This window comes from Borostomias antarcticus, assembly GCF_949987555.1.
Source record: "Borostomias antarcticus genome assembly, chromosome: 19".
In the NCBI taxonomy this organism is placed as follows: domain Eukaryota; kingdom Metazoa; phylum Chordata; class Actinopteri; order Stomiiformes; family Stomiidae; genus Borostomias; species Borostomias antarcticus.
The window spans coordinates 13,354,820-13,380,363 of NC_140252.1; the positions used below are offsets into that span (position 1 = coordinate 13,354,820).

The 25,544-nt window shown below is 50.4% G+C and overlaps 3 protein-coding genes across 3 annotated transcripts; 1 reads left to right on the forward strand and 2 right to left on the reverse strand.

The window, feature by feature from the left end:
• Nucleotides 1-4,774: 4,774 nt before the first annotated feature.
• On the reverse strand, nt 4,775-13,126 carry nus1 (NUS1 dehydrodolichyl diphosphate synthase subunit). Its single transcript, XM_084454206.1, has 5 exons — nt 12,612-13,126; nt 9,890-10,021; nt 8,697-8,849; nt 6,298-6,400; nt 4,775-5,841 (listed from the first exon to the last, which is right to left on the reverse strand). The coding sequence occupies exons 1-5, from the start codon at nt 12,973-12,975 to the stop codon at nt 5,751-5,753; spliced, it is 843 nt and encodes a 280-aa protein (XP_084310332.1). The 5' UTR covers nt 12,976-13,126; the 3' UTR covers nt 4,775-5,750.
• Nucleotides 13,127-13,460: 334 nt separating this feature from the next.
• Nucleotides 13,461-15,632, reverse strand: LOC311321630 (nephrocan-like). Its single transcript, XM_084453631.1, has 3 exons — nt 15,391-15,632; nt 14,216-15,117; nt 13,461-14,001 (listed from the first exon to the last, which is right to left on the reverse strand). Exons 1-3 carry the CDS (start codon nt 15,589-15,591, stop codon nt 13,554-13,556), a joined length of 1,551 nt encoding a protein of 516 aa, XP_084309757.1. The 5' UTR covers nt 15,592-15,632; the 3' UTR covers nt 13,461-13,553.
• Nucleotides 15,633-16,347: 715 nt separating this feature from the next.
• Nucleotides 16,348-24,256, forward strand: gopc (golgi-associated PDZ and coiled-coil motif containing; the record flags this gene model as incomplete). Its single annotated transcript, XM_084453385.1, has 9 exons — nt 16,348-16,982; nt 20,152-20,316; nt 20,748-20,771; nt 22,393-22,568; nt 22,744-22,909; nt 23,106-23,201; nt 23,291-23,455; nt 23,565-23,739; nt 24,138-24,256. The coding sequence occupies exons 1-9, from the start codon at nt 16,710-16,712 to the stop codon at nt 24,254-24,256; spliced, it is 1,359 nt and encodes a 452-aa protein (XP_084309511.1). The 5' UTR covers nt 16,348-16,709.
• Nucleotides 24,257-25,544: the final 1,288 nt, after the last annotated feature.

The window sequence follows — 25,544 nt, forward strand, 5'->3', positions numbered from 1 at the left end:
TTCTGGACCGCACAAAAAAAAGATCTAAACGATCAAATGGCAGAACCTGGGCGCATTCTGTTCCGTACGAGGCGGAGAACGGAGACGGGTAGTAGGCTGCTCCACGAGGGCGACGGGAAGCGCGCGACGGACCGACGAGCTCAGCGTTCCATGGCTCGCGCAGGTGATCGTAAAGACGGGACAGGTGGGTCTCGAGCGGTGGCTGATCGTTGTTCAGCTCGCAGAGAGGTCATGCACGGTGCACCTGTTCCTGAGACGTGAGACGTGAGCCGCGACTCGTCAGGCGCGCATCCTCCTCTGGCTGTGCCTGCTGCTGTCTGCCGCGGACGAGCTCAGAAGGTTTCGGTTTTGTTGCTGTAGGCCCGCTAGGGGGCGCGCCTTCCGCCCTCACGTCGGAGATTCCGAGCCAGCCAATGGGGCCTTTTGGACCAAAAGATAATCCTACCGTGGGCACATACAAAAGTCAGTGTGCAACCTAAATCCTAGATTAAAGTCACAAACCCTTGATATAAACTGTGTGGCCTGGCTGTCCTGCCTCCGTGGAGAACTGGCATCCAAGGTGGCTGGGTTGCTGGCATCTGCCCTCTCTGCTGACATTTTGTGGGCAAATGTAAACCGCAGGCCTTCAGTGGTGATAAGACAGCATCCAGGAGACACAGGGACCAACTGTGTGTGTGTGTGTGTGTGTGTGTGTGTGTGTGTGTGTGTGTGTGTGTGTGTGTGTGTGTGTGTGTGTGTGTGTGTCTAAAGTCTGTATACAGCAAGTTAGGTGGCCTGGAGGCAGGTGGGCACAGGGATGCAGTCAAGATCTGCTGACCTGCGCACACCTGAGACTAGAGCCACATTGATTACCTGTGTCTTTTAACACACACACACACACTCTGACAGCCTAACTGTTAGTGATTAACATTTCCCTACGGGTTCTTGTTTATCTCCCCTAACCTCCCTTCCTGTTTCCAGCTAGATGTAATTAGCCAATCAGGAGGAGGTTGAGAAGGTGCTGCCAAACATTTTCATGCGCCACTCACCTCTCCACGTTGTCATGGCAACACAGGAACAGGGAGTGGGGAGCACAAGAGGAGCGGGAGCTGGCTAGTACACACGTACGCACACACACACACACACACACACACACACACACACACGCTTGGTGATAAGGGTTGTCTGTGGCAGAAACAGACTCCTCATAAAGACAGCTGATACAGACCCATGCCATTAGTCTGTTCTAGCCTGAGGACCACATCTAGGCTATGCTATAAGAAAGATTTAGTGAAGGGTTGCTCTACACATTCCTGTTCCACATGGAGCACCAGCCTGCATAGCACCCTGTATTCACAATGGAGCCAATGCATGGAGCGTGAGTGAGAGAGACAGAGGGAGAATCATACAGCTACGGTCTATGATGGCGGCCTCTGTCAGTTAATCATATCTGTATCTGTGCGTGTCTGGGTGTGTGTGGTGATTGGCTGCCAAACCTGTTTCCAATTTCAAACCCTGAGCTGCCTGTATGATCCATTATGGAACATCCATCACCTCCTCACAGAGAGAGAGAGAGAAAGAGAGTGGACAAGCAAAGAGACGGAGGAGACAGGCAAAGAGAGAGAGGAGGCGTCAGGTGAGGAGAGAAATACTGTGTCAAGGTGTGTTGGAGAAGAGAGAGATTGATAGAGAAAGAGAGAGTTGCAGTATCTCTGTGCATCAGGAGGAGTGTGAGGGACAACAAGCTTAGTGTCTCTCCTATAGCCTAGCCCTCAGAGCGAGCCCATCTTTATTCACAACTACTAGTATCTCAGTGTCTCTGCTGCTGATGTTTCCAGACTGGAGTTGTGCCGTGTGCGACGCTAACAGAGCCTAGCGCTGGCGTGCATTCCTCCGTGGCATCAACCGTGTTGTGAATGATTCATGAACTGATTCAAGAACGCACGCTGGTGGCGCTTTCGTTTCGATCGCATTGATCTGTTGCTATTCTTGGAGCCGGCGTGCTGTGGAGTCTATCTAATGGACCCCTAATGGACATCTACTTGTCTCTATGGGGCCAGCTGTCAATACTGTGTATTGTGTGTGTGTCTTTGTGGTAGCGCCGACATGGTGCTCCCCTGTCACAAAAGGGTCATTATCTATCAAAACTTGACAAGTAAATCTTGTTCCAGTAGTAGGCAATTTAGGACATTAGCCTATAGTTGTAGGACAGCCTAGTGTAGGCTATGTTTAGGACAGAGTAGAATTAGGACAGAGTAGTTTTAGGATAGTGTAGGGTTGACAGTGTAGGTCTGATAGTGAAGGTTTATTATGACAAGTGTAGGTTTAGGAAGGTGTACGCCTCGGTCTTTAAGTACTGTTATTCACAACAAAACATCATCACATCACAGCCTGCTAGTCATACGTCTGTATATAGACAGTGTTCGTTATTTGAGAAATGGCTCATATTGTACGTCGTTTCCACTTCCTTTATTACCAGTCTTCATTTAAAATAGATAGTTTGTTTTTCTACATATCGTTTTCCTCTGGATCAATAAAAACACTTTGACAGCTTATTTACAATCAATGCGCGGACGAACAGTTGCCATGGTTACATCAGCACTCAACAAAGGAAACATATTCACTATACAACACCCGCCTCCCACAGTGGCACTGTTGACTACAAGTGTCTGTGATTTGTATAGTTTGTTGCTATTATTACCCTTCCCCAGCGCCACAAAAACTAAAAGTGAACGTCCACAAAAGAACGACCCTTCCTACTGTACCGGGTCACCTTTTCCTAAATGTCCTCTGGCTGCAGCCTCTGTCATGACAAATGCCGTCTCTACCTTCAGTCAAGGGAACATTAAAGGCCACTTCTATGGGAGTTCTAGCCTCACTTGGCTCCCCAGTGTCGCAGCAGTTCCGGAGAGAATGTGGATTTCTTTGTGTTTTCATTTGTACAATTAGTCAGCTATAGCTAGCCAGCATAACTACCAACGACCCCTCTTACTCTCTGTAACCACTGGTTACTCTCGTAGAAATACTATTCCTTCACCCAACTGTTAATAACAATACCAAAAATCTCATATTCACACTGATTTGAGACTGCGGTATGCCTGTTGTCCCGTAGCCATGCTGCAGTAGATGCTGTATTAGATTGCATAAGAACAACAAACACAGCAACAAACAACAACAAGCAACACAGCTCCGAGATGCATCACAACACAAGCGCGCCACGCACGGCCTCGGCTGGCATCGCTGTTCCAACGGGGGTCTCTACTGCCAGAGGGGTGCGTTTGATACGGGGCGTCACGCCCGCCGCCGGGGGCGGAGGCTCTGACAGGCTGGAGGGAATACTGATTAGGTATGCTCGTGTCAGTCGTGCTACTCTGCTGCCCCCGTGTCTAACTCACCCGCCCATCAACGGGGTCACCAGACCACGACCCCTCTGACACAACAGCCTTCAAGGACCAGATTGGTATTCAGCATCTGAACCCAATTATAAGGCTATTTACCATCATATACAATGGTCGATATACACATTTGGACAGACTGAACTCTTGAGATATTACTGCCCATGTCACAGCTAATTATATAACGCGTCTCTATGGGCATACATCAGATCCGGTCAGATCAGTAACAGGTTATAATTTTTATGTGGACCGTTGTATATGATCATAAATAACCTTACAACAGGGCTTATGATTTTAAATAAACCAAACTACTCCTTTAAATATAATTTACAGGCTCAACTGATACACCAACAAATGATCAACTATCCATTCACCCTAACTAACCCCACCCTCAAATAGCTGTTCTACATAGATAGCATCCATCACCTACAGGGACCAGGGTTGGGGTCAATTCAGTTTCAATTCTATCAATTCTGAATCATAACAGAAATGACAAACCCAATAGTTTAAGTTATGCAAATCATTTTTAATAATTTCATATAGGACTGACACTTTTTTGCACCGTTTCCCATTATCAATAATAATAATAATAATAATAATAATAGTAAATCTAACTTCCCGAGTTCACTGAATTGAACTAGAAATTATCCCAACCCTGAAAGGGACATAGTCCACTTAATCCTGCTCCAGTTGGTGCTGCGCTGAGAATTCATACAGGTATGTGGTCAATCAACAGCAGCAACCACCACCGACACCACACAGGGGCTGCAACACACACACCATTCACAGAACGCGTTACACGAGGGGGTCCATGCAGAGAACATACAACAAACAACTGCCCCTCCGTCATAGTCCACCACGAGTATCAGCTCCGACCATCTGAGGAGGATCGCTCAAGCAGCAGCAGTGTCTGGCAACATTACCGGTTTAGTTTAATGCTAGTGGTGAATTCTGGAGCCAGACAGAGTGGGTGAATAGTGTTGAGGAATTCACTAACATTGAGCATACGGCACAAAACGACAAGACTTCCCACCAATCTCACACATCCATACTAGGCCAACAACCAATGACAGTGCTGGTTAGAGGGGGAGGAAGGGGTGTCTCTGTGTGTGTGTGTGTGTGTGTGTGTGTGTGTGCTCCGGCCAGCTTCTAGGACAGGGACACACAGACAGTAGGACATAAAATAAGAGCGTAGAAGGTCATGGGGGTTGGCCGAAGACCATACATATATTCGGGGGCCTGGCAGGATATAAGCAGAGAAGAACGATGGCGCCGACTGACGCCGCGGCCCTGTACATCGATCAATCGCGGATGTGGCATTTACAGGGCAACGCAAGAGACACCCCCGACACCCCTCCCACTCCACCCCCCACCCCCCACCCCCGTAGTCTGACGGCAACAACGCCGACGGCGCACATTTTCCGCTGAGCAATCTCTCCGGCTGGCGAGGTCGTCCTCACCCGGCGCGGCCCCGTGATTCGTTTTAGAAACGAGATGTCGAGATGAGATATTCGGCAGCAGGCAAACGGCTGGCGAGGCGAGGCGAGGCAGCGCCCCCCCCCACCCCCGACGTGTTGCCCTCCTCCTGGTATCGTGGACGGGGCGCTGGAGAGGAGTCCTCCACAAGGGTGTAGGACCAGAGGAGAGGGGCATGACGGTCATACACACACACACACACACACACACACACACACACACACACACACACACACACACACACACACACACACACACACACACACACACACACACACACACACACACACACACACAAACATTTAAGACTTCATGCGTGTAATTAAGCGTGTAATTCCCATTCCCAGCCCGGCGTGTCTCTCCCGTACCGCGGTAGCCCGCGCGCCAGGCCGGCCCCAGACACATGCCGCATAAAAGGGGTTCCCGCTTCGACGCTCCGGGTTCTTCGGCGAAGGGGCGGCGTGCGCTGCGGCCACCGCCGTTCACAGACAGGGGGGGGGGGGGACGGAGAGAGAGAGAGAGAGGGAGGGGTCTTCCGCGCCTCCCCCTGTCTCAAGTGTGTCTGCGAATGGTAGCATAGCTCGTCCCTCCTCTGGCTGGAGCTGGGCCCAGGGTGAGGGGTTCGGTGGTGGTGTTGGGGGGGGGGGGGGGGGGGGGGGATAGGGTATTAGTGGTTCCCCATGAGCCCTGGCAGATGTCACCTTGGTGAGAACCACATCTACCAGCATGCCTCTCAGAGCGAGCTTTGGCCTGATTGGAGGGTGGGGGGGTGTGGCTGTTCTCTACAGCCGGACTGTAAACATTCAAGATCCGATTGGTTGGGGGTGGATGGGGGGTGGGCGGGCCCCATCTGTCTGTCCCGGCTTCCTGTTCTCGCGGAGGGGCGGGGCTAGCGCCCCCTCACTTCCCGACTCGCTGTTCGGAGACGTTGAATTGCTGCAGGGCGCCGAACAAATCCTCGTACGACACGTCTAGATGGGAGGGCAGAGAGCTGGAGGGAGAGAGAGAGAGACCCGTTAACCTACAGCACAGGCGAGCAGAGAGACCTACGCCTGTATCCCCTGCATCTGCCTGGCCGTACTGTTCGGTGCTCTACTGCCACCTAGTGTTGGAAGAAGACACGGTTCATGTCTTGGCAGTTCTAGGTTAACCATGCTTAGCTAAACAGTAAAACCAAGCCCGGCCTGGGGTCAATGAGCTAATCTGCTCGGATTTACACACCGTGAGATTAGATCCCTTCCACTTAAGGGTGAGAGCCCACACACACATACGCACACAAAAACACTCACACACACACGCACACACGCACGCATATAGGAGGAAAGTCATTGTCATTCTGATCCATCTCCTCAGAGCGATACTCCTCTGCACATAAGAATGACTTACTAAATGCATGAACACACACGCAAACACACACAGGCGCGCGCACACACACACACACACTCACATGAACTCGGTGAGTCGGATCTGCCAGGGGAGGAAGCCCAGGGTGCTGTCCACCGGGCCGAACTTCAGAACCAGGTCTGGGTCCGGGATGTTAGACTTCGACTCTGGAGGGACAGAGCGACCGACAGTTGATCATCATCACAGCAACAGATAACACGACTCTTCTTATTCAGTATGGATGTAGAGATCATCTTCCGGCAATTTTGATCGTTTCAGGCGGCAGTGGTGGATTCTAAATGCCAAATACTAAAGGAATGCGCGCACATCATAGTAGTGCAGGCGCTGGACCAAACATAACATATAAAAACGAAAAAATTGTCCGCACACTGAAATAAGATCTCAAGGTGAGTTTAGTGGTCGTCAGCACAACGTTTCGGCCGTAGAAGCCTCTTCAGGTGCAATACAAGACATGAGTAAGGGCAGGAATAATGGTGCATTCGTTTGTGGTCGGAGGTGGCAAGTCGCAAGTGGCAAAATACCTACCTCCGACCTGTGTGCATTCGAGCTATAGCGAATGATATATGATATGATATTGACGTCAGCCGGCAACTGGGGGCTGAGAAACATATCCGAATTTGTGACGAGGAAGTGCGAGTTCATGTTTCATCGAGCAAGAAGAATCTGTAGCTCAGACAGTCTATACAATAGACAGGCCACTGATCTGACCAACTTATTCTTAGACCGGAAATACAAACAGGAATGGATAGATGCAGCGGCTGACCGTTTTAGCGCTACTACACAAAATGACTGTCTGCAACCCAGAGTCAAACCCCCTCAAGACCAATCTCCACTGTGTTTTACCAAATACTTTGAGTTTGAAAAAACACTGGCATATCATTAGTTCAGACCCCAAACTCAAGTCCCTCTACAAGGAGCCCCCCAGGGTGGTCTTTAAACGCCCACCCAACCTGAGAGATCGGTTGGTTAAGTCCCACGTACCAGAGAGCAAGCACACTTTTCTAGATGAGATTCCAGAAGGAAATGACAAATGTGGTAATTGTGCACAGTGTGGCTACACCACTAAAAGCAAGACGTACACACGCCCACACAGTGGCAAGGAGCTTAGAGTACATGGTGTCATCACATGCACAGTAGTACATCTCATGTCATCCATCTAATCAAATGTCCCTGTGGTCTTGTAGGTAGCACCTCTAGACCTCTTTGCACACGGCTTAGTGAGCACAGGAGCAATGTCAGGTGTGAGGATGAGCGTAATCCAGTGGCAGCTCACTTTAAGAAGGCTGGCCATAACATCTGCTCTCTCATATATGGGCATCCAAAAGGTAAACAGACCCCCTAGGGGTGGTGACCATAAACGGTTACTTCTGCAAAGTGAGACACTACATTTACACCCTGAATACCATGTCTCCATTTGGTCTGAACGAAGATTTTGATATTAAGCCTTTCTTGTAATTCATTCGCTCTGTCAAATATTGTCCTGAGCTAATATTTGTTTCCTACCTACTCCAGTGATACGTTTGTCTGCTCATGTACAGTAACATGTGTTACTAGTAACATGTACAGTAACATCAGTATTGTACTCTTACAATTTACTATTAGGCACTTTACTATTTTAACATGCTATTGACAGACTTGCATTGCAGAGATGAAACGACTCCTACTCACATTCTCTAGAGCCATTCACCTTTCCTTTATGGCATATTAAATGTGTTAAATGTATATTTGCACTTTTGTCTATGTACCCTTTAGGGCTGGTCTACCCCTGATGCACTGACTGTGGATTTATATATACACTGAATGTAGTTGAAGCTTTTACCCTTGACCTGATTGGGAACACACCCACTTCTCCTATGTATTTATACCCCACCCCTTACACATTTCTTGTATTGCACCTGAAGAAGGCTTCTATGGCCGAAACGTTGTTCTGACAACCATTAAACTCACCTTGGGAGCTTATTTCAGTGTGCAGACAATTTTTTTGTTTTCGTGGATTCTAAATGTATCTGAGGGTTGGAGGGGGGTCATCTTCTAACTGTAGTCATTCAAAAGCTGCTTTGCAAACAGAGACGCTGTACCTACTGTAGCTGTCTAAAACCTCTACCTCACTGCACTCGCCTCTGACCAGGACTCGTAGACATGACATATCTCTCTCTCTCTCTCTCCGTCTGTTCGTCTCTCTCTCCGTCTGTCCGTCTCTCTCTCCGTCTGTCCGTCTCTCTCTCCGTCTCCCTCTCCTTCTCTCCCTCCCTCTCTCTCTCTCCCCGTCTGTCCGTCTCTCTCTCCGTCTGTCCGTCTCTCTCTCCGTCTCTCTCTCCGTCTGTCCGTCTCCCTCCCTCTCTCCGTCTGTCTGTCTGTCTGTCTGTCCGTCTCTCTCTCTCTCTCTCTCACTCTGTCTAGCCCTGTGTCTCTACAGATGATGATGAAGATGCCGCAGCAGACCTTTGAGTAGGGCGTCCAGCAGGGAGACGTCGATGTCCGCGGGGCTCCTCTGCCTCTGCTCCACGTCTCGACAGAGCTGCCTGGCCACCTGGACGATGCTGGGCTTGCCGTCCTCCGGGGACAGCACCCGCACCACTGGCTGGCAGCATAACACTGGGGGGGGGAGGGGGGGGGGTTAGACACACACAGACACGCACTAACACACATACACAGCTGTGTGTGTAATCACAAGCGAGCGTGTCAGGGGTGTGTTACTCTAGGCGTCGGTGGGAAACGGTTATAACAGTGTTATAAAGTGTTATAAAGTGTTATAAAGCCTCCTGCTTCAGCAATGTGCTAGACAGCAGATATACACAGACTAAACTGGCCGGCTACACACTCACGCACACACACACACTCACGCACACACACGGGTCTTATCTAAATAGCAACTATAAAGGAAACTACATTCACACAAAAAACTGTTCATCCTATCCCATGATCCCCTCCATACCTCGATCCATTCACTCCACTGCTACACGTGGCCTTGGCGTGTCCACATTTTGTAAAATCAGATCTTCTCTATTTCAAGTTCTACCAGTTCCACAGGTGTAATCTGACGACATGCGGCAGCAGCACTAGTATGTGCATGTGCGGCTGTAGTAGTAGTAGTAGTAGTAGTAGTAGTAGTAATAGTAGTAGATGCACAAGCTGTAGAAGTACTAGTATTAGTAGTAAATAGAAGTAGTAGTACTGTAGTCACCCCCGGGTGAAACTGTTTTTTTTGCTTCCCTCTGGAATATGTAGGGGTGGGACCTATGCCCCACCCCCTCATTGCTCTCTATAAAGCGCATTGTCTTGTCTCTGTGTATGAAATGTGCTATACAAATAAAGTTTGATTTGATTTGATTTAGTAGTAGTAGCTATAGCAGTAGCAGACGTGGTGGAGGCATTGTGGCTCACGTCAGGTATCACTGAAGGAGAGTGTAGGCTAGCCTGGAGGTGTGCATCAGTGTTTCACATCTCTGCTCTCTCCCTCACTCATAAAAGGACAACTGTAGTGTATTGATGCAGATCACTGCCTACACCAGAGTAGAAAGCCCTCTATTAAACCGTGTTAGGCTCGTTCTGTTATGTCCCATCAGTAGAGTTCTGCTGTGTTAAATAAGGAGAGTTCTGTTGTTGACGTTTTAACAGCGTCTCTCGTTCCGTACCTTGGTGGTCGTGCTTGTCCGTTCCGTTGCTGAGCAACTCTACGGAGTACTTAGAACCTTCTGGACCCAGAAGGTCCTGCTGTTGCCTGTAGATCTCCTCCTGGAGGCGCGAACTGTTCCTGCGCAGCACACCTGTGGGAGCAAGAGGTGATTAAACAAGACCGTACGAACACACCGGGTAAAAGTGTTGTATAAAACAGGATGTGCTAAACGGTTCGGTAGGGGCACAACTATTAACGTGCAAAACTAAAAACTGATACGTGCGATCATATCAGCCACCGGAAGCCAGGAAACGAGACAGAAATATCTTTCTCCCCAGACCCGAAAAATGGGTCCTGGCGTGTCAGTTGAGGCTGGGCATCCCAAAAATACCGTAGCTGTTCTGGGCAGAGATGACTGTCCGGTCAGCTGACCGCGGAGAGGAACTAGTGTCTGGCCTGGCCTGCGTACTGCACACTCTCCGGGAGCTTGATTAGATGCTCATCTCTTATGATTAGGCTCGTCTCATGGGTGGGTGGGATTCTCGCTTTTTTTATTCACCTCATTGAGTCCTAAAGTGTGAACACCAACCCACCGGAAGTAATCTGTGGTAAAAAATCAAATAGAACCGTCCTGGGTAGTGAAACGAGAGGCTGGGGGAAGGATTTCACACTGCCTTGAAAAGTTGCCTCAGACGGGTGTGGAACAGTGTAGTTATATAAAGCAACCTACTAGCCAGGAGACTGGTGTACATATGAGCAGAAACATCCTCAGTCCCACCCCTGTGTCCCTGGCAGATGACTGGTTTGAAGCCACATCAGCATGGCAGCATGGTAAATGGACGGCACTTATGTAGCGCTTTTATCCAACGCGCTTTACAATGGCCTCTCATTCACTCATTCACACACACAGTCGCACATCTGTGGTGGCAGCTGGAATGCAGGGTGCTAGCTTGCTCACTGGGAGCAATTTGGGGTCTTTGGTGTCTTGCCCAAAGACATTTCGACATGTGGACGGGAGGAGCCGGGATTCGTTGGACGACCCGCTCTACCTCCTCAGCCACGGCCGCCCCTGGTACTGACGATTACTAGTGCAATCTCTCCGGCGGTCCACTCAAGGTCACCGCTGCAATACATCAAGAATTAGGTGAAGACGATGCCGTGATACAGAGACCTGCCATGACGCAGAGACCTGATTTCAGGGCTATGAATATCACCTAATCCTCTAGGCTACCTAGACTGTGAAGGAAAAAAATATATGATTCTTTCCCTGTATTCAATATCACTTAAAAGCAGTGATAACAGTAGGCTCTGTCATTTGGGAATGCCTGTGGCTCTCTCAGCAGGTATGCAGAAGATAGTGTTACTACACTCAGGTGTGCCTCTTTAGACACACCGGCTCATTGACGCAAATGGCCTGCTCCTCCAAGCAGCGAATCATGTGGCTCCAACTCAATCATAGTCTAAAGCATGTAGATGTCACAGGTTTCACTGCGTTGCTCGTAAGTATCGTTTCCATCCCTCACTCGCCCACACTGGGTTTGATCTCGGGTCCTCTGACTTGCCAACACACAACAGTCTTACGTATGTAAACGCCGCTTTAGCCAGCTACGCCGCCGAAAAGCTAGCGATTCGATGGCGCGGGTGGGCGGTATTTATACTACTGAGGAGTGGGTTTAACCAGGTCAGCTCACTCCACACTCCACGGGGACCCCAGCTGGTCGAGCTGAACCCAACTGGTTATCAAGGTCACGGCACCACCGTCACAGGGTTCACCACATTGCTCGTCGGTATCGCTTCCATCCCTCGCTTGCCCACGCTAGGTTCGATCTCTGGGGCTCGGACTCGCCAACGCACGACTGGCATAAAACTCACTTTAGCCACCGAAAAGCTAGAGATTTGATGGCGCAGGTGGGCTGTATTTGTACTGAGTACTAATCGCACTCGGTTACATAGACATGAAGAGATTTCGTTGTTTGACCAAACATTAGAATGGGCAAGACGCGTGTTCAAAGCAACTTTGACCGTGGTATGATTGTTGGTGCCAGAGATGGTGGTTCTAGCCTCTCAGAGCGCTACCCTCCTGGGATTTTCACTCACTACAGTCTCTAGAGTTTACAGAGAATGGGTCAATAAACAAAAACATCCAGTGAGCTGCAGTTCTGTGGGCGAAAACACCTCGTTAATGAGAGATGTCAGAGGAGAATGGCCAGACTCGTTCAAGCTATTAGAAAGGCCACAAATGCTCACCTAACAGCTGCTGTTTACATCAGCACCTTGTATATGTGACACCCGTCTCAGGTGAGAGGCAGACCCCTGGTAGACAGATGGGATTAGCCAGGTTTCTATAGGAGACGCCTCCAGCCTACTCAGGGTTAACTGATTCAAGAGCCTGCATACGCTGTCACGATATGTTGCATTGCATCAAGATGCTGATATAATGTTACATCTCATCTCATAAACATCTAGCTAGGAACTCGTATAGTAGAGCCTAGGCATACGAGGTCCTCGACTCGTGTCTGGCAAACTAGCTAGTGCTAATGAACGTTACTCGAATGAATCCAAAACAGAAATGGGTCTCTAATGTGAATCTAAATACCATTTACATCACGTTAGCTAGCTAGGTCATGTGGCAGGCAGTAAGTGTTTGCAGCACACGTGACTGAGCTCAACAACACTTCCTGATGATGGATGATAGACTGAATGAAATATTATGAAAGTGAATATGTACATTTGCCATTTACCTTGATTATCGTACACGCTGATATAGGATATACCGACGGCCATGCACCACACGACCAGGTTGGCGATATCTGTATAGCTGGGTTCCTCTTCGGCTATTAGCAAGCCCAAATGAAGAGGGAGCTTCTCCAGAGATTTCCCGTCTGCCCCCCAGCGGTACCGACGACCGGAGCGTTTAGCCGGGACCACCTTCTTGTGGTGGTCCGGGAAGCCGAGGGCGATCGGTACGAGTAGCGCGGCCAGAGCTCGCTTCCACGGCCGGCCGTTCCAGTTCCGAAGGCGGATCCGGAACCAGGTGATGAGCGTCCTGTGGAGGTGGAGGAAGACGTGCAACACCCGCCACACGAACTCGTAGACGAGCGCCATTAAACACGGTTCTTCTATCTCTGAAGAATCTCGAAACAGGGTTATTTATTAGATAGTATAGAGCCGCATTCCAAGGTGTAGTTATAGCAGGCGTTTAGTAATCTACTTCGGAACGAGCCATTTAGTCTACTGCCAACACCTCAGCTCGCCGGCCGCCATCATCCTCCTCCCTCCAACAACCTTTACCCCTTGAACCCGCAGCACTACACGTAGCTCGCTGATTGGACGAGACAGATCTACGGGAGGATCCGCGAGACGGAGGTTCACGGTTTATTTTATTTTACTTTCTTTGTTGCCCTCTAGTGGCAGATTGGGGACAGTGGCTTCTCCCTCCAAGCACCACTTTTTAAAGTGAAAAAACAAAGTACAATCGGATGAATTTCTGTGTTGTTTATTAATCTGTAAAATATAACAGATGATAATCTACTAAACATGCACAAGTAGTCTATAATCTATTATATAATAAGCTAGTTGTAAGCAGTTAGTGTAGGACAGTGTAGGTACGGCCATTGATCGTCCAGTGTTTCTTTACACTACACATAGTTAAGTTCAGACTAGATGATACAAGCGTGTTAAGCCTACTTCTCTTCATAGTCGTAGTATTCTTCGCTGTCCGTCTGTTCGTCCTGGTCCTGAGTTGTGTCATCAGTGTCTTGGACATCAGGCTCCTCCCCCTCACACCTGTCCCTCTCTATCAGGTAGGCTTTCCACCCTGTCCCGCCCCCCAGCGTGCCCACGTCTCCTCTGATTGGCTCCTGGCTGCAGGGCTCATTGGGCAGCTCCACCCCACGGTCCCGCAGGGCCCTCCTCACGCCCTGGAGCTCGCAGGAGCAGTTCCAGGGGTTGCCGTCCAGGTAGAGGCTCCGTAGCCTGGGCAGGAGCCGGGGGGTGGCCCGGGGCAGGGAGGAGAGGCTGTTCCTCCGCAGGTTCAGCACCTGGAGCCTCCGCAGGGACCGGAGCCCCTCTTCCTGGATGGACTGGAGCCGGTTCCCTTTGAGGTCCAGACGAACCAAGCTCTCTGGTAGCCTGCACGGACAGTCAATAGGTCAAGTTTACTTAACATTACATTACATAACAGTCATTTAGCCGGCACTTTTATGCAAAGCGACCTACAATAATTGCAACTTAAGTTATCTGTCATTAATGATAACAAAGAACATAAATACATTATATACAGTTAACTGAAACTTAATAATAAATAAGTGTATTATTGGTATAATACATAATCAAATGCATGTACCCTGTAGGGATGGCCGAGAGCAGGTTCTGCTCCAGAGCCAGGTTGGTGAGATGAACGCTGTTCCTCAGGGCGTTGGCCTCGAAGCTGCGGATGGTGTTGTTCTCCAGGAAGAGGTGCCTCAGCTGCTTCAGGCCCGACAGCTGCTGCTGGGTCACCTCCTGCAGGAGGTTCTGCCTGCAGTCCAGCCTCTCCAGCCTGGGGCTCAGCCTGCTGGGCAGCGCCCTCAGCTGGTTCCCCGCCACCTCCAGCCCGGCCAGGCTGGGCAGCCGCAGGCCGCCGTCCACCGACGCCAGGCGGTTGTGCGGCAGGGCGAGCGAGGAGAGGTTGCGCAGCTGGGCCATCTCCCGGCTCCGCAGGGCGCGCACCTGGTTCCGGCCCAGGTCCAGGAGGCGGAGGGAGGCGGGGAGGTCGTGGGGGACGCGGGGCAGCAGGTTCCCCTGTAGGTTGAGGCTCAGCAGCGACCTGAGCGGCGAGAAGAAGGCGGAGGGGAAGGACTGGATCCGGTTGTCGGCCAGACTGAGCAGGCCGAGCTGGGGGAGCCGGAGGGAGCCCTGGACCGTCTCGATCCGGTTCCCCTCCAGGAGCAGCGTGTCCAGGCGGACCAGGGCGGCCAGGGCGCCGGCCCTCAGGGAGGACAGGTGGTTGTGGCGCAGGTCCAGGAGCCGCAGGCGCCTCAGGCCCTCCAGGGCCGCCTCCCCCAGGCCCTGCAGGCGGTTGTGGCCCAAGAGGAGGCTCTCCAGGCTGGGCGGCAGGCCGCGGGGGAGCTGACGCAGCTTGTTCTTCTGCAGGTCCAGAGTCCTCAGCTGCCCGTGAGCCCTGAGCCAGCCGGCCTCCACCCCCTCCACCCCGCAGGAAGACAGGACCACTTCCTCAAGGCCACCCAGGCTGGACAGGTCTCTGCCCTGCGACATGCACATGCACACACACACACACACACACACACAGCATGAGACACTAAAAGATATAGGGTCTAATTGTCATAGAAATACTCTTATATAGCAACTTAAATAGCATTGCTTTCGATTACAGAATATATATATTATACCCAGATGATACTGTACACGCCCAAAGAAATTATATAATTTCTTTGGACATGTATCATCTGGGTATAATTCAGTAATCTAATCAAAAAGGTCAAATTAAAAAAAGCTGTAGTTAGTCCACAGTTCTCCTACCTTCAGCTCCTTGATGTGGTTGTACGCCAGGTTGAGTCTCCTGGTGTCCCTGGGAATCCCGCTGGGTACGGCCTGCACCCTGAAACACTGCACCGACCAGACCTCCTGGTCACACACACACTTCTTAGGACAGACGCCGCTGCAGGAGCCAGGGGGAGGAAGGAGCAGCGCGCTGACCAGCAGGAGCCAGAGGAACCTCATCGCTACCCAGCTATAACCTCTTAATTGGACATTTTGGTGAAAGAGCGTCTCTCTCTCTCCTACTCTGAGCCTTATATACCCCGGTCAGGGCCGGGCGGGTGGGGAGAGAGAGGGGCTTTCTCTGCTTCATTTGGAACAATGGAGGAGATGTTTATCTTGGGTTAAAAAACAACATTTGACACAGATAAGGAACCTTCACACACAGTTGCAGATAACCTCTCTGTTTGGGGACGTGAGAAACTTGCTGATAAACAATTTACAACCCATTCAGTTAAGACAAATGCTATTTCCTATTGAAATTCTCTGACACTTAGGCTAAGCTCTGTGAAGGAGTGGCTTGGTTTGAAGCTAAACCAACCAACCAACCCTCTGTGTCGACAAGATTAACCATTTTATAATAAGTAAAATATATCTTCTAAGCTGACTCTTGGCTTTGTTTGTTGCTTGAGGAATTGTTCAGGTCAGACATATTAAATAGAAGGCATGAAGGCATAATCTTTATGATCATTAATGTGTAAGATTACTATCACTAACTGTAGGCTATACCCACGATGAAGCCAATACAATAGCTGAAACAGCCATAGCACATTATTATTGGCTGTTTGGTGGGTAAGAAAAGAAACCCCTCTGAGAAAAGAAATCGATTCAAATCAGAGGGGAAAGTCAACATAAGAATGGGACAGGAGATGATGCCAAATAAAGATACAGAATGGCAGTGAGTGGCAGGAAAGAGTTGGAGGGTCCATGGATGTAGGGAGGGTCCTATTAATAACCTGCTTCGCCGGTTCTCAACAAGATCTCAATACAAGGCATCTACTATCTCTGTACTCGACTGTTTTCCCTCAGCTGTGTGGCAGACGAGTGTAGTCGATCCACAGCTCAGATCCGTATCCGATTTCGGATTTCCTGGTATGATAGCCCTGTGTGTAGGAAGCTGAACAAATATTTAGCAGAATAATTGCGGGTTTCGGATGTTTAGGGGCGTTAACGTTATTGCGACTGATTAAATCAACGTGGGCGTTCGGAATTACAAAGTCTTTATTTCTAGATAGCTAGCTAATCGGCTAAGCTAGCTAACGTTAGCTAGCATCAGTCTTTAGCCCCTGCCAAGCCTTCAAATGTCTGCTTCGGCCGGCTGTGGCTCTCCTTCTACCCAAGGCACGGCCCTCGTCGGTCCCGGTACCGGGATGTCTATGTTCCGGTGGCTGGAGGTGCTGGAGAAGGAGTTCGACAAGGCGTTCGTCGATGTGGATCTTCTACTCGGAGAGATCGACCCGGACCAGGCGGACATCACATACGAGGGTCGCCAGAAGATGACCAGCCTGAGCTCCTGTTTTGCCCAGCTCTGCCACAAAGCTCAGACGATATTCCAGCTCAACCACAAGCTAGAGGTGAGAGTCTTGCTTGTTTGTTGCCATCTGTCAAGAAGGTTGGCAAGGATGTGCTTGGTGCTCCGATGACACACGTTATGCCTGGGCCTGATTGACAGGTTGTGGGTATGGGAGCTAGCAAGCTGGATGGGGTTGTAATCCCATACAACAACATCCGTGTTTTGTTGTCTCGGAGTCTGCTTTCAGCCTTTAGGTGACAACCTGACAAAACATACACTGATTCACTAAATAGTTACACACTTACCCCCCCAACCGTGCTATTATTTTCAATGGAACCTGAGTTGAGAGGGGAACATAATTAGCTCAGTTGATCCTGGCTGAGATAGCAGTGAGTCTTGTTTGACGAGGGAAGAGTGTTAGTTTACTCAGCAAACACACCTTCCCCGAAGTGCGGAGTCAGAAAGCGATCAGGCCTATAAGAGCTCTTGTTACTGCCAGCCAATCGCTACTCAGCTGGATCCTCCTGATCATCCAGCCAGACCAGCTGGGGGGGGGGCCTGCTGATGTCACGGTCTGTCTCGGCTCGGTCTTCACCACCCAGCACGGCCGTCTGGTCTGACCGCTCGCCTGGGGTTGCTGGAGTCAGACTATTCCGATCCAAACCTGTGGAATATCAGGGAAGGCTGCTGCCTAGATTTGTAGAATAGCACGGTCATTGTTAGGCGCTAGATAACTCTAGAGACTATAAGCCAGATAAGTGTCCACTGTTTTTACTGAGACACGTCCAGGCCCCAGTGCAGCAGCTGTTGTGTAAAGATGCCCTCCACCCACCAGCATTGGAATGAGTTTACGGTTGAACATGACATGAGGATGACACACACACACACACACACACACACACACACACACACACACACACACACACACACACACACACACACACACACAGATGTTGATGGGAAGTGATGTGTGTCGCCAGGTGAACTCTGTCCCCATAGTTGTGTGGTCTGGTAGTATTTCACCATCAAGGCATCATCCAGAGTCTGCGTTAGTCAGACCTGGGCGGAAATTCTATTCGAAATCTTTCCCAATACTTGTGTGTGCTTAGATTGCACTTGCCTGGCACAATGGAACCAATAAACTAGTAGTCCCAATGATTTGCACGTTTTGGTGGCTGAGCTTGGAGGATGGCTGGGTTGTTGGTGGTGGACAGATCAGCTGCTGGGAGACAGAGGTGGCTGTCACTGATTTGCCAGGCTTCCCTCTCCTCTCCTCCTCCACCCTCTTCCCAGGAGAGAGGCCACTAGTTCCCCCTCTGCATGGTTTTCGAAAGATAGGCGTCACTCAATTAACAAGCACACATAACAGGGGAAGAAGGACAGACCCATGTGCCCTGGACAAAGAGATGGGAGTTGAGACGGACACAATGCTTATGTCAGCTTACAGGAAGTAAGCCGACACCACCGCACCGGCATAAATGGGAACACATTCCTCCCCCAGGAGCCGGTGGAGAACAGGCTCGGCCTAGCTTTCTCTCTTTCTCCCCCACCTCTGCTACTGCTGGCTAGAAAAGCATAATGTTTGATCTAAATTGCAGCCCTGTGGGGAGTTGAATGGAGGCGTCATGACAAGATTGATCTGCGTGGCCTCTGTGTGTGTGTGTGTGTGTGTGTGTGTGTGTGGGGGGGGGGGGGGGGGACTTATAGTTCCTACATAGTTCAAGTAGTGGAAGGAGGAGAACATGTTTCTGTTGTTCCGAGACTCTATTAAGAGGGGGAGAGATTGTTTGACTAAAGTAGTAGCCCAAGCCTACATTGGCAGCACATTTGGATCAATACACGGAGGATCGGTGTGCGTCCCAATGTCCTTGTCTACATCACTATGAAAGACAAACGTGGAAATGAAGGCAAGGGGTCCACGGTCAGGGTTTTTCCTGGCTCAGGATAGGTCTTTGGGGTGTGATGCGCACACAATTTTTTATATTCTTCGTTGTCTGACTGAGCTCACTTTTCACAATCGTGGGAATGTTTCACAAAATGGATAGCCAAAATGTTTTAAGATACTGATAACCTGTCTATTAATTATCTCCATTACTAGTCCAAACCATGGACAATGCAAGAAAGAGGAATGGGCTGCACTTGAAAAAAGCTATCAAACACATTTGGAGAGGATTTCAATTGCTATTTTTATTATTATTATTAATTTTTAGCATTTTGGAACTGGTGATTTTCCTTTGGCTCTGGCTAAAATCTCTTTGGGTGGCGCCAAAAAATCCTCTTTGCAGGAAAAACAGAAGGTTGGTTGTGATTGGCTATTGCCAGGGCCAGTGGTAGGCCTGTGCTGGCAGAAAGGAGGAGGAGAGAGGAGAAGGAGAAGGGTGTGGTAGACTTGGTGTAGGCCACTGGTTAGAACATCTGACCAGAGGCCGAATGGTCGCTGGTTTGAGTTCCGAGCCGGGCCGGGACCTCAACCGGTGTCCGGAGGGCTGCTGGGTGAGCTCCCATTAATAAATGCCTACCGCCGTTGTGCCCTTGAGCAAAGCACTTAACCCCAACGCTAGCTCATAACATCCAGGGGCGCTGCTCACTCTGGCTGACCCTGACTCAACCTCGGAGGGGACAGCGGAGAGGACGAATATCAGTTGTTCAAGTGACATATAAAGTCATTGCAAAAAGGAGGAGAAGGCAAAGGAGGATGTGTTGTAACTCTCTAGCCCTCCCTCCCTCCCCCCTCTCCTGTAAGAGTTACAGGGCTTGGTTGGTGTAATAGGAAGTAAGAGGCCGGAAGGAGTGTCTCCCGTGTTGACCGCACTACCTTATCTGCGTGTTCAAGATGGTGAAACTCGCGGGCGAGATTTGAGGGGGAGGGTCACGGCATCCGAGGCGGTCTCACGTCGGGCAAAAGTAACATGCAACAGGGCGGCTGCTTGGTGCAGTCAGTGAGGAGTTATTGACCCCTCTCTCTCTCTCTCTCTCTCTCTCTCTCTCTCCCTCTCTCTCTCCTTCTCCCTCTCTCTCTCTCTGTCTCTCTTTGTCTGTCACACTCCCTCTCTCTCTACCTCTCTCTCTCTCCCCTCTCTCTCCCTCCCTCTCTCTCCTTCCCTCTCTCTCTCTCCCTTTCTCCCTCTCTCTCTCTCCCTCTCTCTCTCTCTCTCTCTCTCTCCGTCTCTCTCTGTCTGTGTCACACTCCTTCTCTCTCTCTCTCTCTCCCTCTCTCTCTCTCTCTCCAGGCCCAGTTGGTGGACCTGCGGTCAGAGCTGACGGACGTCCAGGCCGAGCGGACGGTGGTGGAGAGGGAGGTGCACGACCAGCTCCTGCAGCTGCACACGCTCCAGCTGCAGCTCCACGGCAAGGCCGGCCAGACAGAGGACTCGGACTCCATCAAGGACAGGATGGTGGGCACACACATGCATGCACACACACACACACACACACGCATGCACACACACACACGCACGCGCACGCACGCACACACACACACACACACACACACACACACACACTGTCACACATGCACACACTGTCACACACTGTCACACACAGCCACACACACACACACACACACACACACATATGCAGACGCACACACTGATTGTTCAAGCACACAATATACTGTAACACACACACACACATACACAGATCACAGTAATCTAATTTACCGGTATATAGTTCATTAGATGCTTAGGATATGTTGGGATTCTGCCTCTCTAATCTGATACTGCTGCCTCTCACCATCACCAATACTCATCCCTCTGCCCCTCTACCCACAATGCTTGGCTCTGATATGACCCCTGACCTCTCTCTTCTTCCTCCTCTTCACCTTAAGCCTGTCCCCACAGTGGACGAGATGGTAAGTGTGTGTGTTAGTTTGTGTACTGTACATGTGTTTGTATGCACTCGCCCGCATATGTATTTAATGCATCTATCATATCTGTCTGTCACGCTTGTCTTGTCTAAAAACTCTGCCCTTGCTGAAAAGTCCCTCATCAGCAACAGAGCATTGCTTTGAACGCATCTACAGCTTAACCCACAGGTGGCCTTCATGTGTGTTATTGTGGATGTTAGCCTCCCCTGTTAAAGGAGTAATTTGGTATTTAGCATCATCAGCATCAAGGTTTGACACCCTTTGCATGTTAGTGCTCATTGCTCACGCCACAGATATGTACACAATGCCCATAAAGACTATTATTAGACTGTATATATCCATATATAATAATAATAATCATTATCATCATATAATCCATTATGATTAGTTGATGGTTCTCTAGCAATATCTCTAACACTGAGCACTAATATCTCAAGAGTGCAAAGTCTGTCAAATTTTGTATTTGGAATGTTGTATATGGTTGTAAATAACCTTATAAAAGGGGTTATGATGTTAAATACCGAACTACTCCTTTAATGTGTTGTAGTTGTGTTATGTATTCGTAGTTGTGTGTGTTCTTTTGATACTGCTCTCTCTCTATTGCCTTGACCATGAACTGGTCTGTTAGCTGGCCTGTTAGCTAGTCTGTTAGCTGGCCCGTTAGCTGGCCTGTTAGCTGGCCGGTTAGCTGGCCCGTTAGCTGGTCTGTTAGCTGGTCTGTTAGCTGGTCTGTTAGCTGGTCTGTTAGCTGGTATGTTAGCTGGGCTGTTAGCTGGGCTGTTAGCTGGGCTGTTAGCTGGTATGTTAGCTGGGCTGTTAGCTGGCCCATTAGCTGGCTTGTTAGCTGACCTGTTAGCTGACCCGTTAGCTGACCCGTTAGCTGGGCCTTTTGGTTTCTTAAAAGTTTTTTTGGCAGGCTGTGTAATGGGAGGAGCTGTGCTTTGAGAAAAGGTGTGTTCTTGCTGTCCCTCTACACTAAAAAAAAAAATCTCCCACAAGACGGCAGTAGAGTTAGCCTTGTGGATCAGTTTTAAGAGGGGGAGAGATTCTTTGACTTAGGACGGAGATCAAGTGCTCAGTTGTAATACCTCCAAGAGGGGACCTAATTTCAAGCAGTAGACTGAACTTGCGTGACGATTCCGGTGCCCCTCTGTATATTATTTGTTTACATGACCGTGTTTAATGAAAGCTGTGGAAGGGAGGACAAGGTTTCCCCTTCAGAGTACTCGTGGTAGTAGTATTACAGAGTTCCTTGTGTAAATTGATCTTTTTTTGGCCCAGTCTGTGACTCTGCGTAGCTCTGAGCATAGCTCTGTGCATAGTGGGCCCACCCAGACCCAGTTTGTGATGTAAAATGACACGGTCTGGCGTCGGTGTTTAGACTTTCTATCCTATCTCTGACTGATGAGAGCAGACAGACCCTAAGGTCAGGACCAAACTCTCAGGCATCTCTCTCTCTCTCTCTCTCTCTCTCTCTCTCGCACTCTCTCGCTCTCTCTCTCTCTACCCAGAAGAGTGACACCATGGCTGGAACTAGGAACTCTGTAGAATTCTGACTCATCTATTTCTGTGTCCCTGTTTGTGTGTGTGTGCGTGTGTGTGTCAGGAGCGGGAGCTGGAGGCCAGCAAAAAGGAGAAGGTTCGGGAGTTGAAGCTGGACGCAGAAGTGAAGCTGCATAAGAAGGAGAATGAGGCCCTCCGCAGGCACATCGCGGTACTGCAGGCCGAGGTCTACGGGGCCAGACTGGCAGCCAAGTACCTGGACAAGGAGCTGGCTGGGAGGTAGGGGGGGGGGGGTAACCTTCACTGTTCAATGGTTGTCTTCCGGTCTAGAGCCCGCCTCCTCCAAAACTGGATCCAGTTCCCTGAATTTAGTTCTGGGGCTGTTGGAGCAGGGCCGCCTCTTCTCCAGTGTCTTCCTGATGCTGATTGGCTGAAACGCTGTGTCCGTCTCCAGGGTCCAGCAGATCCAGCTGCTGGGGCGTGACATGAAAGGCCCCGCCCACGATAAGCTGTGGAACCAGTTGGAGGCCGAGATCCACCTGCATCGTCACAAGACGGTCATCCGGGCCTGCAGGGGGCGCAACGACCCCAAGAAACCCCTCCCCTCTCCCGTGGGACACGTGAGTAGACTCACACAGTAGAAACACACAGTAGAAACCCCTTACTTACTCCCATAGGATTCATTGACAAGTTGTTTTTGTCATTGGTGTGTGTGTGTGTGTGTGTGTGTGTTATTGTAAGTCGCGTTGGATAAAAGCGCTGTAATGTAATGTAATGTGTGTGTGTGTGTGTGTGTGTGTGTGTGTTGTACCCCAGGAAACAGACAGTCTAAAGAAGAGCCAGGGAGTTGGTCCCATCAGGAAGGTGGTCCTAGCCAAGGAAGACCACGAGGGTCTGGGCATCTCCATCACGGTAACATCCACCCCCAACCTCAAAAGCATGCGTGTGTACTTTTGTTTATTTGTTTGTTTGTTTGTTTATGAGCCTTTTGTGTTTTCCAGGGAGGTAAGGAGCACGGCGTGCCCATCCTGATCTCGGAGATCCACCCGACCCAGCCGGCGGAGCGTTGCGGCGGTCTGCACGTGGGCGACGCCATCCTGGCCGTCAACAGCATCAACCTGAGGGACGCCAAGCACAAGGAGGCCGTCACCATCCTCTCCCAGCAGGTCACACACACTCGCACACACGCGCCATCATCATCATCATCATCAAATCCAAGGGCTTGAGTACCGCATGCATGTCGATTAACGTGTGTTAACGCGCGCGTTCGTCCAGAGGGGAGAGATCGAGTTCGAGGTGGTGTACGTGGCGCCGGAGGTGGACTCCGACGACGAGAACGTGGAGTACGAGGACGAGAGCGGCCACCGCTACCGCCTCTACCTCGACCAGCTGGAGGAGGGCTCCGCCCCCGCGTCCGCCAACGGCGCCGCCGACCCCGCTGGACTGCAGGGTACGTCACGGACGACCTCGTCTGACCCTGACCTGACCTCAGAACCCCGAGCCCTGACCCTAACTCAAACTCCTGACCCTTTAACCCTAAGCCTGCTGCTCTGCGAATCGAGATCTCTATGAACTAATATGATCACCTGTGATGTACGTACAGTAGATGACCACATTTAATACTTCACACCTACTTTACCTACTGAGACTATTGGTGCGGAAATTAATATTCGCCTCCCGTTCATTTCTATGCGAGCCGGCGAAGAGGTGAATAAAACATTCGCGCATAAATTTGCATCGTTCCCTCGCGTGGAGTTCAACTTTGGTGATGAATTTTGCCCGCGTGTGACCGTACCTCATAACATCTCTCTCTCTCTCTCTCTCTCTCACTCCCCCCCTCCCCCGTAGCCCTGGAGAAGCTGGCGGTGAGCGAGGCCCCGGAGAACGGAGACACGGGTGTGTCCAGCGAGACGCCCTCCGAGGAGACCCCCTCCCGGGCCGCCCCCTCCTCCGACAGTTCCTCCTAGAGGCCCCGGGGTGGGGGTGGGGGGGGGGACGGGCGCGGAGGGAGGGACAGAAGACGAGAGGAGGGAGAGACAGAGGGAGAGATGGAGGGGAGGAGATCGGAGCTAGTGTCAGCTTCATCGCAGTGAGGGGGAGGAGGAGGAGGAGCATAAAAGACTGAACTGTGTGCTTGTCTTGTTTTTGTATCATACTGTCAGAAAAGAAAGAAAGAGAGAGAGAGTGAGAGAGAGACTGGACTGGATTGGACTGGACTGTCTTCTTGTCCACTGACGTTGGAGGACATGTGGAGACTGTTGTCATCCGGCCAACACGGAGGAGTTCCGTTGACGTCACAGCGGGGTGTCGCTACCAGAAGAGGAGGCCACCGGTCGGTTAAAAGTATTTGGGCCTCGAGTCCGGAGGAGGCGTGTGGTTGGCCGGTGTATTTCTCTTGTGTATTTCTCTGTTCTCCGTCTGCCCTACGCTACACTGTCGTGCAGCAGGTGGACCGGACCAGACCTGTGGGTGGACCTCTAGCCGTCTAAAGAAGCGCCCGAGGAGAGATGTGTGCCTGTATATTATAAACATGTCTGTCTCCTCCAGATCCAATATGGCCGAACTCAAACCTGTATGTTCACCTGCTAGCCATAACGACTTCCCGAGTTCTCCTGTAGGACAGAGTAGAGACAGAGGCCCTGCTGAGTTCTACTGCAAAAGGACACACTAGAGACCTTTAGAGTTCCAAATGGGAGGACGCGCCATGCAGTATGTCTGTAGTATTAGTGGTATCATCATGGTGTCACAACAGCCAGGGTTCAGAGGGCACGCAGAGATGTATTACATGGGCTCAGCTGTCCTAGTGTGGAGATACGCGTGTCCCCATCCTATCTTAAGCTTTGATCTGAACACTGTCACACCTACCCCCTCACCCGCAGTATGTGTTGCCTTGATAAGTGCCATCTGTGTTACTGTCCTACCGAGAGCTTAGCCAGTCGGCCATGTTGACCCAGTCGAGTGCCCCGACGATGCAGCGGTAAATTTGTCCTGTCCGCCCGGCAGAGGAAGTTGAAGGGTTCGGGAGGAGGGGGGCGGGGTCAGATTCGGAGCCAGGCCTAATCCCTCGGTCTCATCACATGTAAAGGGGTAGTAGAACTCTAGTGGCCTCTAATAGAAGAAGTGCAATATCTATCATATATTTATATTCCCCTTAAAACAAGAGCTTTCATGGTTCCCTTCTAACCCATATGACATATTTAGATTTAGTGATGTTTCTGTTCGTCTCTGGGTGGCGGGGTATTCTTCCCTCTCCAC

Bases quoted from the DNA above. Each gene is read 5' to 3' on its own strand.
- nus1 (XM_084454206.1), bottom strand. From the start codon at position 12,975: ATGGCGCTCGTCTACGAGTTCGTGTGGCGGGTGTTGCACGTCTTCCTC. The intron at 8,850-9,889 runs GTACGGAACGAG...TCCCCCCCCCAG, and splicing joins GGACAAGCACGACCACCAAG to TGTTATGCTGCCAGCCAGTG. The intron at 6,401-8,696 runs GTCTGCTGCGGC...CTGTCCCTCCAG, and splicing joins GCTGGACGCCCTACTCAAAG to AGTCGAAGTCTAACATCCCG.
- LOC311321630 (XM_084453631.1), bottom strand. From the start codon at position 15,591: ATGAGGTTCCTCTGGCTCCTGCTGGTCAGCGCGCTGCTCCTTCCTCCC. The intron at 15,118-15,390 runs GTAGGAGAACTG...TGCATGTCGCAG, and splicing joins ACCACATCAAGGAGCTGAAG to GGCAGAGACCTGTCCAGCCT. The intron at 14,002-14,215 runs GTACATGCATTT...CTGTCCGTGCAG, and splicing joins CTCTCGGCCATCCCTACAGG to GCTACCAGAGAGCTTGGTTC.